This window comes from Peromyscus leucopus, chromosome 16_21 (assembly GCF_004664715.2).
Source record: "Peromyscus leucopus breed LL Stock chromosome 16_21, UCI_PerLeu_2.1, whole genome shotgun sequence".
Taxonomy (NCBI): domain Eukaryota; kingdom Metazoa; phylum Chordata; class Mammalia; order Rodentia; family Cricetidae; genus Peromyscus; species Peromyscus leucopus.
In genome coordinates this window covers 57145996-57160214 of record NC_051084.1, presented here as the reverse complement: position 1 = coordinate 57160214, position 14219 = coordinate 57145996, and the positions used below count along the sequence as shown (strand labels likewise).

At 38.7% G+C, this 14219-nt stretch overlaps 1 protein-coding gene across 4 annotated transcripts in view; it reads right to left on the bottom strand.

The window, feature by feature from the left end:
• Positions 1-14219, bottom strand: part of Adgrb3 (adhesion G protein-coupled receptor B3) — a 738549-nt gene that overhangs the window by 377459 nt on the left and 346871 nt on the right. For all 4 annotated transcript variants that reach the window (XM_028868115.2, XM_028868116.2, XM_028868112.1 and 1 more), the window contains 2 exons: positions 4935-5003; positions 459-567 (listed from right to left, as the gene is read on the bottom strand). In XM_028868115.2, the coding sequence (XP_028723948.1) occupies positions 459-567; positions 4935-5003 (178 nt within the window). The remainder of the gene's footprint in view (positions 1-458; positions 568-4934; positions 5004-14219) is intronic.

Below are 14219 nucleotides of genomic sequence, written 5' to 3'. Positions count from 1 at the left end.
AGTGGATTGCCTGCAGTTTTGGTAGGAAGCTCAGGCAAACTGCTTTCATATGTTGTCATCTATGCAGGGATAGGTTGATGCAGCAGCTTTTAGATTACCCATGATTTTGTAAACATAGGGATCCAGGCTCCTAGAAATAGATCTAGGAAGACACATTTTTCCCCAAATTAGATTTGGGTGAAATGATATCATTTTGTTCTGTAGTTAGTGCCCTACCTTTGATGAAGAGATGTTTGCTTATCTCTCCCTGAGGAAACTCATGTAACAGTACATATTTAAACAGGGGTACACACTTGTATGTGGTGCTTGGTCCACCTAAATCACAGCCATTAAATTTCCCCAATATATTTCTTCACATACACTTAAGGTCATGAACAAAAACATTATACTTGAAAATGTGTGGTGCAAACTGTGGCATTTAATTTCAGAAAGTTTTGAGGAATACTCCTATTTCTTACCTACATTTCCAGTCATTAGGTATGAATTTTGAAAGTCCATCATCCCCATTCCAACAATGTGTATAAAATCTTCAATCACCTGCATTAACTCTATTGAGCCTGGGTAAATCTAGAAAAATAAGTGCAAGTTAGACTTGACAAAAAGTCCTTATAATGGACTACAGAACTAGAAAGTAAGATATTTGACATAGAAAACCACAAATGAGTTCTGTTCTCTAATGTCTGAACTGGAGTCATCTGTTAGCTTTTAAATTAACAGTTGATTCTGATACCAGGTGTCATGCAGCAAGAGCTTTGGAAGTGACATGATACACTAATTAATCTCTCAAGAAGCTCAAAAAAAACCTTAAAATGTCTAGTAGATTGTTTACACACAAATAATGTAATTTTATTTTCAATAAACTCCCTTGCTTAAATAATAAAACACTAAAACTGGACTCAGCATTTTAGCTTAATATCTATATGGAGAACATGGGAAGAAAAATACAAGTATTACTGCTATCATGAAGATATTTAAAAACAGTAAATTCACTGTATGATCAATAACTTATGAGAAATATTTACTTCTAATAATTGAATTAGTAACTGTATGAACAAATTAGCAATAATTACAGGAATATAATCATAGATATAATATAAATAATTTACATGTACACATGAAAGAAACAAACTTATTGGAGAATATTATACTTATTGTAGGCCAAAAACAGAATCTCAAGGAGGCTAGCAATGTAGCTAAAAGCATTATGTCAGTCTACTAGTAACCATGCAGGATCCATTCACTCATCTGTCACCTATCTGCTTTTGTACCTATGTACCCAGTTACCTATGCATCTATCTATGAGCAAGTCAATTTACTTCCATGCTTTGAGTGTATTAGCCAATACTATGGTACACACAAAAGGATCTGGTTTCTCAGAGATACCATAACCTGTCAAAAGCTAATACCGTATGTAACAGCAAAGACATCTAAGAACACATATGCATTTTATCATGTGTAAACATCTTCATCAGTGCAGCTTTTTTTCCCCACGAGACAGGGTTTCTCTGTTTAGTTTTGGAGCCTGTCCTGGATCTTGCTCTATAGCCCAGGTTGGCCTCAAACTCACAAAGATCCTCCTGGCTCTGCCTCCCGAGTGCTGGGATTAAAGGCATGTGCCACCACCACTCGGCAATCACTTCAGCTTTTGAACATGAAAAATTAAGTGGTTTGTGTTCCAGTTACTTTATTTATAAATGCCAGAGTGGGAGAGGAAAAGATCTGATTGGCTGGATAGCATAAGGCAAGAGCTGTGAGGGAATGGATTAGGAAGAAAAGGGATCAACAGGGCAGGCTATAAGTCTGTATGTGTATTTTTGCAGGGGGCTATAGCTGTTGCATCTAAAAATCAAATACCACATATGTACAAAATTCATCTATCCATCTGCATATACATATATTCCACAGAAAACTGAAATATTTAACACTAGAAATATTTAGGAGGTCCATCTTTTTTCTTACCTGTATGCTCAGTTACTAAATGGGAATTCTGAAAAGTCATCACCCCATAGACAAGCATGAATAAAGTTCCTCTGGGCTCCAAAGCTTCCTAATTCTACTGTGCCCTGTTGATTTTCATGGGTAAGATTGTGGATGTTGTTTGGTATAGGGATGAATGCAAATTAGAAATAAGAGTCTTAATTTTTCACTCTTAGAAACAACATCTCCATCTCCTTTACTTTCATTTTTCTTAAAGTATTTACTTTAGAAATCTAGTAATGGGAAGGCTCATTCAGTCTCTTTGAAATATTTGTGAGTCTTTTTAAACTGAAAAAAAAGCTTCCTACCATCTTAAAGATCCAGTAATTTCTCTCTTTGAAATGAAAACATCAAGGAAGATGGTGTTTCTGTCCCTCAGCGTCTTTTGAGAGCATAGGACCTAAATCAATGGCCACATAAACTTGGGCTTCAAGCTTCAAAACGGTCTCCATTTGAAAGGATATAAGAGGCTTATTTTCCTTTGGAGAGAGCCAATTAAAAAGAAGATAGATGGCCCAGTTACCAAGGGATTTTATGATGATGCATGTATGACAAAAAAGCCTGTGAAGGTCCCTACTGCAGGACCAGCTACTGTTTAGCGTGGACACACATATGTAGTGCTGTGCCTTATGGCTCTCCCAAGGGTGCAGGAGCTCCAGTCTCTGTGGCTGCTTGTAACATGTGTGACCTCTGACCTCATGCTTGCTCAGCGCTAACCTCATCATTGTCTTCCATCTTTGTTGAATGCCTTTTCACGTTGGCAGAGGGTCTTGTTTTTAATTATTATTATTTTCCAATAGCCATCAAATATTATAGAACAGGGGCTGGCAAGCATTTTTGATAAGGGCCTAAGGGTAAGTACTTTATACATTTCAGATCACGGGGACTCTAGTGAAACATGTCACTTCTCTCCTTGCTGCAGAACAGCCACTGGTAGCAGGTAATGAACAATGCTGTTTACATAATAGACATTGGCTGGATTTGGTTGAGTAGATGTCATTTGCACCCACCTGAGCCAGGGACATGAAAGTGGACTTTCTAATATGAAGTTTAGAAAAAAATTACAAGACAAATCCACTGTCAACACCTGTCACAGTCTCTCTCTCTCTCTCTCTCTCTCTCTCTCTCTCTCTCTCTCTCTCTCTCTCTCTCTCTCTCTGTATGTGTGTGTGTATTTATGTATGGGTGTGGTATATTGTTATAAAGCACAATATTTTTTCACTTCAGTAGGCTAGATTTTCAGTAAGGGGTCTTTATTTAAATACCGTTGGAATCTTTTTAACTGGGGTTGATAGATAACCAGTGGGCTCTGGCTGGCTGCATTTTTCAGAAATGTACAGGCTATTTGCAAGATTCTGATATCAGAGTTACTCATTTAGTTTTCTAATTCACATAAAGATCTATTTTTAGGGTTAATTTTTTTAGGTCTATTTCTCTAAGATAAAGAGAGATCAGAGGGATTATTTTGGTAGATTTTTAACCCCTCTTTTTTTTTTAATAAGTCACCTTTCGTGCCACACATGCTTACCATGTGCTTGTAATTATGATAAACATCTTTTTTCAGTAAAAGCTACAAAATAGCCTCATTTACAATTTCAAATAGTCATTTTTAAAGCATCATTAAGGATCATTCCAATTGAAAAATATATTTTAAAAATGAGAATAGAATCAATCTCAAACCACAACTAAACAGATCATGGATTCATGATTTTTCCATGGATGAGAATGCCCGATACCATTTATTATTTGCTCAAGTTCTGACCTCTCCTAAGAACACCATGTGATGAATTGCAGCCTTGTTTTAAATAGAATATCATACATTCATTCTAAATATATCCATAATTAATAGTCTCTAGCTTTCTAGAAAGATATGCTCTGCTACAACAGCTGTATTCTGGTTGACGACACCACTTCCTTAGAGTTAGGGAACAAAGCTGCCCTCTAGACAAAGGCCAAGGACAAGTGTATAATTCATAGGAGCAGAAAAAGATAGGCCAAGGTTTTAAACTAAAAGTTGATTTCCCCCGCCCCCTGCATTGGGCAGAAGCACAGAGTTGGTACCTGATAATGAGGCTGGCCATGCTGTGCTATTTGTGGGTTTCCTATCATAACTCGAATAAAGGGCATGCTTCACTTCTGAAGGCCTCAACTGTGATTATAAAAGAGAAAGGGAGTGGATGGTTTAACCTGAACTTCTGTACACGCTCACTCTGTTTTTTTTTTAAGAGTGCCTTGATCTTGGGATTTTTTTAAACAGACTCAAGTAGAAAACTTAAAGAAGTTTCACGCTCAGTTACATTAAATGCCCATGGAAATTTGAACACTAGACTTCCCTCCTGTTTATCTGGAACGCACTTTTTCTGTTTTAGAAAAAAGTCTTAAAGTTAGGGGAGGATGGCAGAACGAGGCAATTTCAAAAGCCTAAGTCACTAACGAAGCTTGATAATTGATAAAGTATGGCAGAAAGAAAGGTCTAAACATGATTATGAAAGAGAGTTTACGTTCACAACTCTTTTCTAAATAAGAATTCACATCTGTATACATGAAGCAGATTCTGTGAAGCATGAATTCCTTGCAATTGATTTTCTCATTAGCAAATAGCACATCACTTCTACTGAGATATATGCTGTTAGATTGTCTTGTTTTCCCATTGTCTAAAAACCAGAAAGAAGTCTATTACTAAAGAACAAAACTGCCATATATTAGTTTCTTGAAGTTGCAGATTAGCTAAATGTGCACCCCCCCTTTCCTTTTTTTGGTACATTCACGCAAAATTCCTCCCATGGGCTGATATTTTAAAAGATGACTTGATTTCTGTAAAATTACTGTTTTGTCATCCTGAGTGATTTCCAAAATCCTCTTATACTCTTGGAGAATCAAACTATTGACTTTTCATGTATTTTAAAGACTGTATCTCACCGACTTCCTCATAAATTCTAAAATCATCTCCGCCTTACCTGCTGCGCATCTTCCCATTTCTCCTTGTTTTCTTCATCTAGAAGGTTGCTAACTATTTGAAAGAAGTTCTGCAAATTAAATTAGATAAAAGTTTAGTATTTATATGTGAGAATGTACTTTTCAACAACACTTGTTGGAAATGGTTACATCATATGAATATTTGCAACACTGCTTTACATCCTGACACATTCTTGATCTCTAAGAGGATATTTTAGCACCATAATTCTAAGGTCTTTACACAGTTTCATATCTGTATCCCAGAAGTAACCAGAATAGGTAAAACACCACCTGTTCACAATGATTTGTCCCATTGTCACCTATATTACACTGTGTAATGTCATTATATTATTCCTTGCAAATGTTTTCTGTGTTCTCCTTCAAAGAAGTTGCTTGTACTGGTCGACCTCAAGATATCCTGTGAACTGAACACCAGGACTGCTATTTCATTGTTTCTAATAACAGTTTAGTGTGACCATGACAATGGGCAGCCTGACTAGTTGAAATTCTTGTTCTGCCCTTCCTAGTTATTGTATTTTTGCTTTTCAACTACCTATTGAAAAGAGTAAAGAAACATTCAAAATTTCTGGCAAAGAGCACATGTAACAATGCTTAATAAGTCTCAGTAATTTTTGAATCACTGGTTTTTATCCCTGATTGTTTTTTTGAATGGGTCAACACGTAACATGCTCTTTTTAAAGTTCTAAATTCTTACCAGAATCCTCGGTGCTAATGGACAAAGACCTATTGGTTTTATCTTCATCTATAATTATGCAAATGACTGTCTGGTTTTCTCTTTGCAAGCAGACGAGCTCACTCTGAGTTCATTTTTCTTTCACCCTGAGCACACTGACTACTGCATTCAACTCAGTTCTGCCACTGATAATTTCCTATGTGAGATGTCACCAGAAAGACTTGGCTGTGTTCTCACAGTACGCTGTGCCATCAAGATAAAGTAGTCTGGAGAAGAAATAAGGCTTCCCATTGAAGGGTGGTGATCTGAGACCTCCACAGTGTCCAGTAGAGGCATGCTACCCAGATGGTTGCTGCTTGGTTGTGTCCTTAGTTGTAGCCTATCTGACTGGTCTGTAGGTACGTAATCAGGCACATTGCAGCACACTGACTCACTGGCTTAGGGCAGGACTCCCCTGTGGGCAGAAATAATATTAATTTGTCAGTTTTGTTTGTCTTCTCTATATGCAGCTTTTCAAAACAAGCATTTGCTCTCCTTCCAAATAAAATCACCTGGGTGTTTTTAGATGAAAAACAAGACTGCTTCATTTCCTCTTCTGCGGTTTGAAGCTGTTAGTATCTATATTTAATTGCCCTATTTGTGCTATTTATTTTAATAGTTCCCGGCAAGCACATGGTCAAAACATGTTTTAAGTTATAACCTTTTTGAAAGTTTTAGGCTATTTTATGCAACTGTTGGGGGCAGAGATGGGGAGGGGGGTAGCAAGTCTGCTTTAAACTCATTTTCAAGTCATTTAACCTCTCTGTTCTACCTGCCATTTTTACCACTTAAAATTTCTTGCTTGGAGGGTTAACATTTTAAGGGCTTAGTCCACTGAGCTGTAACTCTACCTATGGGCAGAAAGAATTAACCTTCAGAGTTCTCCAATTGCCTATGGCTGGTTAACTCAGTAGGGGATAGGGAGCTAATGAGGCAAAGGCTGTAGGTTTCGTCCCTGTGCCTGCAAGATGGCTATGTTGAGGTCCATGACCTTGGTCTCTGCATCTTAACTCCTCCGGCCATTGTACAAAATGCATTCTGCTGCTAACAAGAGACACCAAGAGAAAGAAGGAAGCAATTTTTGCAAATGCATCTCCATTTTTGGAAAAACACTTCACAAAGCAAGTTTTCCTTAGAGCGGGTCAGTGACTTCTTGCTATACATGAAGGCCACTGCACATACGCAATTCCTTGATGAAAATAATGAATTCAGTGCTTTTTTTTTTTTGTTTTGAACAACCAAAGGACGAACATAAAAACATAAATTATTAACCCGAGTCTTAAACTAAGCAAGCACAGAATGTAGCAAACTTTTTGTATTATTTTTCAGGGACAATAAATGGGCCTTTATTGAATCAGAGTAGGAAGGCAGCTCAGATTAAAGTTCCCCTGTGATCTCATTGCTGATCGTATTTCAGAATAATCAACAGCCGCTTTCTGACTAATGCAGGCCATGGAGGACACAGCGAGATGAGTTAAACCTCATTTATTGTCTGGAGTGATGTGGAAGGCGTCTTTGGGCAAAATGAGTCTTTTTCGTGCATCAGTTTATCCTTATCAGTTGCTCATAGACGATACCTAGTGAAATTCAAAACTAGAGGAAAGTGTTACCAAGCCAGAATGTCTTGGGTTTGCAAATACATTTCAGCATCTTTCCTCTGAACTAACAGTTCATGCTTGTGTCAAATGCTCTGAAAAACATATATACTAACTTCGGTTATATGTTTTAATTCACTTTGACTTGCCATACATGAGCAGGCTGACAGAATGGAACAGACCAAACAAGACAATGTTTGTAAGAGGAGACTGGTAACACTTTTGGACACTTGAATGACTCCTGAGCAGTCTGAAGACACTTCCACTTGACAGTGTTCATTAAACGCTCTTGCATGCTAAAGATATCCTATATAATACAATATATACATATATGTATATATACTATGAGTATATACATACTCATAGTATATATACATATATGTATATATACTCATAATATATACATATATGTATATATACTCATAGTATACACATATAATATGTGATATGCATCACACAGTAGCTTTTTCTTTTAAAGTGCGTGTGTGTGTGTGTGTGTGTGTGTGTGTGTGTGTGTGTGTGTGCGCGCCCGTGTGCCTTTTTGAAACAGTGTTTTGCTATGTAGTGGTGACAAGCCTGGATCCTGCTCTAGACCGTGCATAGCGGTGATCCTGCTATTTTGGTTTCTGTGTGCTCTGATAACATTCATGCTTTAACTCACTGATCCCATGCCTTGGACTCATTTCAAAAACTTAAAGTCCTTGGCAGAGTCTCAGTTGTATGAAAACTGAAGGAGCAGATATATATACGAAAATTTCTCTTTTGATTTTTTTTAACTACATGGTCCCTGTCCTACCTTATTTCTGTAATATGTAAAAGCCACCTGGAAGAGATAAGTAAATTTTGGAGGTAATCCCTAACACTGGTAAAGTGTTTAATATATGGACCTTTTATGATTGCATTTCTTCCATATCATCTTTTTTTATGATTGGCTACATGAATAGTATTTGCTACTACATTATAGCAAATGCATAGCTATCATTGGTAAAGACTTTCAAGTTCACCTCAACCCTCTTTGAAGATCTCTAACTCTTGCAGCAAAAGGCAGAAAAGAGAACCAGTTAAATACTGACATCAGTACCTATATTTTTTTCAATAGATATGTCTCTTTTCTCAGAATATAGCTGGTAAGAGGGGTTTGGTACAGTCTAGTGATTACCAGATGTCTGTTCAGTTAGAGGTGCTGTTCTTCCAAATGGCCGTGGGGCACAAAGGTCAAACTCGTATGACTATGTCTTCTTGATAGGAAGACAAACAGAGAAATAAATGCATCATGTATGGAGAAATACAAACACCTCTGAGACTATTGAAGTCAAGGTCCCAGAATGGAAGAAGAGTGAAAAGAATGTTTTATTTATTGGGTAGTAGTCAATCATCTTGCTGTCCCTCTGATTGGCTTCTGTTTGGCAGATTTTTGATGGACCATACATCATCTTGTATGACTCATAAAAGAGGTTCTAGTTGTATGGAAATGGAAATGTAGGTTAGGCTAATGATTTGATGACCCCCAAGCCACAGGAAATGTTCCCCTCCATCTTAACGCAGGAGCAAAATGTTTGGACTTCAAGGGACAATGATAATCCCTAAAGGAGAAGATTCCATAATACAGAGGTAAAGATTTGGTACATTTTGTTAGCCCTGTTCAATTGTGTGAGGATAACGCCAGGAAAAGCTGAATGACTAGGAAGAAGGGACCATCTACTACTATAAGTATTGAAACTATAGGATAAATGATTGATCGTCAACCTAGAGATTGGGTAGCTACAAAGCCATGTGTGATGTAGATTCCTGCTGTCCTCATTTTCCCCTCATAGTCTGTCTATAACCTAGGTGTATCAGACTTATTCATGCCCACAAATTATACAGTCGTGTCAGTAGACAAATACAAGTAATAGCCCTGCTTCCTGTTCTCTATGTTGTAACTGGCCTGGAAGACATGAACATATTCCAAAGTGTGTCTCACAATCTGAATATGAAACTATTGAAACAATGCCCCCACAAAGAAATGGAAATTTCCCCAGGAATCTCATGCTTGGAAAAGGAAAGGATGTCAACCAGAGGAGAACTTGTTTTCCTAAAAGAAATCTCAAACAGTTGATCACCTTACAGGTTGAGGCTGAAGCCCAGATAATGATGAGTCAGTGGTGAACAGGACCACATTTTGCCTAGGACTGCTTAGATATGATATCTTTGGTTCTTCATTTAAACTCTGATCTCATTTGAGGGCACTGGAGATGGACTTGGCACTTAAGAGGTTTGCTCAAACTCTTTTTGCCTCTTTCTGATACAGCCACATTGAAGAAATAGCATTACCTGCCTTGATCTATTATGGACAAGTACTCAAGCTTTGCTTATTAGAGTTGTCAGGGCCCATGTTCTGTCTCTAAAATCTCTGGTAACAAGGCTGTCCAAATACAGTCTTTAGATTAAATGAAGCAACTTCCAACACAGATTACTAAACACAGAGAACCTTGGCCACGTATCTCTACCCATAATACTCCTTATCTTCCCGAATGCATTTGGAGAACATGTTTCATTTTCTCAGCAAAAGAATAGGTATGGAAAATTATAAAAGCATTACCCAGATATCACAGTGTAGGGGGCCAAAGAATAAAGATAAAGATATCAGTAAATATGCTTTACCGCCTAAAGTAGTGGCTTTTGGAAAACCAAAGGAAAGAAAGGATATAAGGATGAAAGGGTGAGAAAGGAAAGAGAAAACAATTGGAAGTATATTTACTTATTCAAGAAGTATATAGAGAATGACTTTTTCCCTATATCCTCTACTGTGAATAAGTCATGTGAGGCTCTGAACTCATCCATCCTCAACTCCGGAAAATGAAGACAGTCAGTAAATAAATACACTTAACATGATGACTTTAGGGTTGGAGTTGTGGTTTGAATGTGAAAGACCTGGAATAGGTTAATGTAATTGAAAACTTGATCTCCAGTTGACAGCGGTGTTTGGGACGGTTGGGAAACTTATGAGAAGTGGCATCTCACTGATGAAGTGGGTCATTGGGCATAAGTCACAAGGCTTCCTGTTCATGTTCTGCTTCCTGAGTGGAGATGCAATCTGGCTAGAGAGTTTCCTGCCTCTGCTGTCATGGCTTCCTTGATGGCTTCTCTGTCTTCTCTCCCATATACCTCTGGAACTATAATCTAGAATAAACCTGTTCTTGCTAACCTTGCTTTTGTCAGGTTATTCTATCCCATCAATGAGAACATAACTAAGACAGGTGTGTAAGAATGTGGTAAAGTGCTTGCCTAGGATTTCCAAAGCCCCGACTTCAATCCTCACCAGTAAAAAAATAAACAAACAAGAAAAATGACATCAGATATTAATTACAATGGTTGAATGTGCAATTAAAGTAAAAGATTTAAATGTTGTTGATGGGAGGGCACTTTGAGGTGATCCCTTCGGGTAGTGATTGAGAATGATTCCTGCTGTTTCAAAGGTATTAAGACACTTTTAAAAGATGCGTTAGGCAGAACTTTGCTACCTTACCCTGCCAACTCTGCCATGTGAGGGCACAACATTCTTCCCTTCAGGAGGATGTAATAATAAGGTATCATCTTGGAAGACAGAGCAATCTGCATAGGACAAGTGAACTTCCCGTGACTCATCTTGGACTTAGCTCCTAGGTACTAGAAGAAAAAGAGGCCTCTTTTTGCTTCCCTATTTTGCTGAAACATCATAAATGGACTAAGGGAGATTAAAATATAGTAGATTATAGTGAGACATGGAAGGCAGAGGAAAAAGAGAAAGGATTGGGGAGAGATAAACAGGAAGGGGAGAGTGAGAGACTGTGTGTGAAGAAACAGAGAGACAAAGAGTATATGTGTGATGGGTGGATTATTGACTAGCCAGAAACAAAACCTTTATCTGTATGTGATATCTAACTTGAGACCATCATGATGAGGGGACAGCCTTTAAAAAGATAATTTGCTCCCCACTAAATATAAGTGGGAAGAGAAAGAGAGAGCACATGCTTCCTGAATAAAAACTATCTAAACAAATTTTAGAAACAGAATGAATGACATAATATTTCTAAACTGGCCTTCAATAGAGTAGACAAGACTATTCATGGAGAGTGAAATAGACAAGGGTTAGAGAAAGAGGAGCCATCAACTCACAATGGTTATGCAGCAAGTTTAGCTAAAAATAAAAGTCAGATTTAGGATGCTGAGTAGCATATAAAGTGCAGTACAGTATAAAATAGTTCCAAGTGCCGAGGACAGAGAAAGATGGTAGCTTGATTCCGAGAACCACACATGATGACAAATTGCACAGGTGAGAAAGCAGAGGATCAAACATCCATCTTTGGTTCCTGGCTCAGGATACCGAGGATTGCAGTGCAGCTCCATAGGCTGCGTCCTACATGAGAAACACCTGCACTGGAAAGGAGAAAGTGAGCTTCATTTTGATCTGCTTGAGTGTTAAGATTCTACAGTGCAGCCGAGGGAAGAGGCCCGGGAGACAGCTTGACTTAAGTCTAAATCTCCAAAGACAAAAGTAATGTGAAGAATTAATCATAGTTGAAAACAGGAGCCCTTTGGGATAAAGAATATGAATACCAAGAATAGAGTTGAATAGGTAAAGTCAAGGTTAAACACTGGAGGAAAGCATACTAGGAAGAATACTAAATGAGATGGGTAAGGAGGGACGAGAGGCAAGAGTGACAGGTGACAGAATAAAACACATTTGGAAGCTGTTCCATGGGTGAGATGAATTCCAAGGCACACAGACTGTTCTTCAGCTAGGCAAACACCCAAAGGCGACTCAACATACAGTACAATAGAATTCAGTTTTCAAAACATGTCTACTCATGGTTGAGCACATGCATCACACCTATGAACACACCACAAATATAGACTAGACTAACGCATGGACTGCTGATTCTCTGAGATGTGTGACACTACTTCTTAGGCTCCTATTTGGGAAATTATGTAGAAAAGGCATTGATTGCAAGCAACATTACTGTATGAATCCATTTGAGTCTGCTCTCACATTATTTGTTTCTAAGTGGACAACCCCTCAAGTGCGGCTTGAACAACCTATGTGTATTTTATAAAAGACAAGTGAGCAAAAAATAATTTAGAATTTACCAGACCAAATAATGCACATTAGAGTTTTATCCAGATTATCTATCCAAGATGCATATCTACTGGCTTTAGGCAAGGAGAAGCTATCAAGGTCTCAGACAGACTGAGATGACCATTCAAATCATCCTATTGCAAGGGTCAGGGCTGAATACATATGAACCATATGATTCAGGGAAAGCAATTAAGCACATGAAAACCCAGGTGAATGGCTGAGCTCATCTGAGGGTGTGGGGTACCTAGCTCCAGGGGGGGGGGTCTATAGCTTCCACAATGACCTGACCTGATAGTTGTGGGCACAGGCCTCCAATTTCAGGCCTTGATGCCCCTGCTGGACCACATCAAACCCTCAGATCTGGAATGCTTTGAGAGCAGACTACTGACATCACTCTCCCACTATGTGCTTGTTTAGATGAAAACAAGTCTTCAATGACACATTTTGTTTTTCCTTGCTCTTCTTTTAGTCGCATCCTCACAGAAACTCTGACTCATTTTGAAAATAGCAGAAGGATGTTGCTCTAGGATCCACTGACTTGTGTTTCACATTTTTTTCCCTCTGCTATGAAGCAAGACAGCTTGACCTGTAGAGGTACTTAATAGCTTCAGTCACCAATGTTTAGATGATGCTACCAGTCTCCTTGGGATATGTTTGGGACCAAAGGCTCCAATAAGGGGTAGCATAGTAAGTCAACCTTTTAGATGATGCAGATGGGATGAAGTGTAGTAAAAGAAGGGGATATTCAATTATTGGGACTTTAGGGCATATGCTTGGTACTGCTTTCCCAAGCTTCATTTAAAAATGAAAGATAAAGAAGTGAGTGACACTCATACGCTGATTATAGTATATTGATTATTCACCCATAGGCAGTAGGACAGGATGGTCAATATTCAGCGAGGAAAACATAACTATAGCATCAAGACATGGAAGCATTTATTCTTAAGTAAGGCTACTTAGAGAATTCAAACCATCTAGGTAACCAGACAGTAAGTAGAGAGAGCTGCAAGCAGGGTAAGAAGGCATCTAGTAACCTTGCTGCACTGGGAATTCAGGCACGCCTAACTATAGTAATGCAATGACACCTGTAATATAGCCTAAGTCACATATATGACCTGGCATTCTTGTGCCATCATGAGCCCAAACGAGCCCAGTAGCCAAGAATAAGGGACTGTAGAACGCTCAGCCCTAAATGCAATATATACACTGCACCCCTTTCTCCTGAGGCTCAGGAAGCAGAGCAGGAAAGGGGGCAGAAAGACTGTAAGAGCCGGAGACAGTAGAGGACTACAGGAAAACTGTGCTCCGGACATCACAGGGCAGCTGCTCAGATGAACTTAGAGCAGTTGAAACAGCATGCACAAGAGCTGTGCAAGCTCAACCCAGCCAAGCTCCCAGCATGAAGAAGGGGCTTGTGTATCAATTCCCACCTGTAACTAAGCTGCTATTGGCCTTCCTTCGATGTTGGGAGGAGAGTCAGTTTTCTCGAAGGGTGTAGCCCCTGGTAAGCCAACATTCACTCCAAGGGGAAAGAAACTACACATCCAAGAGTATTTGGGCAGCACACATTCATCTTGATGGGATTAAAAAAGAAGGACACACAGTTGGATGGGTGGGGAAGGGAGTAGGAATCTGGGAAGAGTTGGGGGATGGGGGATGAATATGATCAAAACACATTGTATGAAAATTGCAAAGGAACTAATAAATATACTTTTTAAAAAATGAGTTCAGCAGCTTGGCTCAGACAACATTCTCCTGTGAACCATTAAAAGATCTGAAATACCTTTTTAGACAACCTGCCATGAAAAACATAAGTGATAACTGGTCAGAACGTTCTGAGAAAACCTTGTTCTGGGTCAGA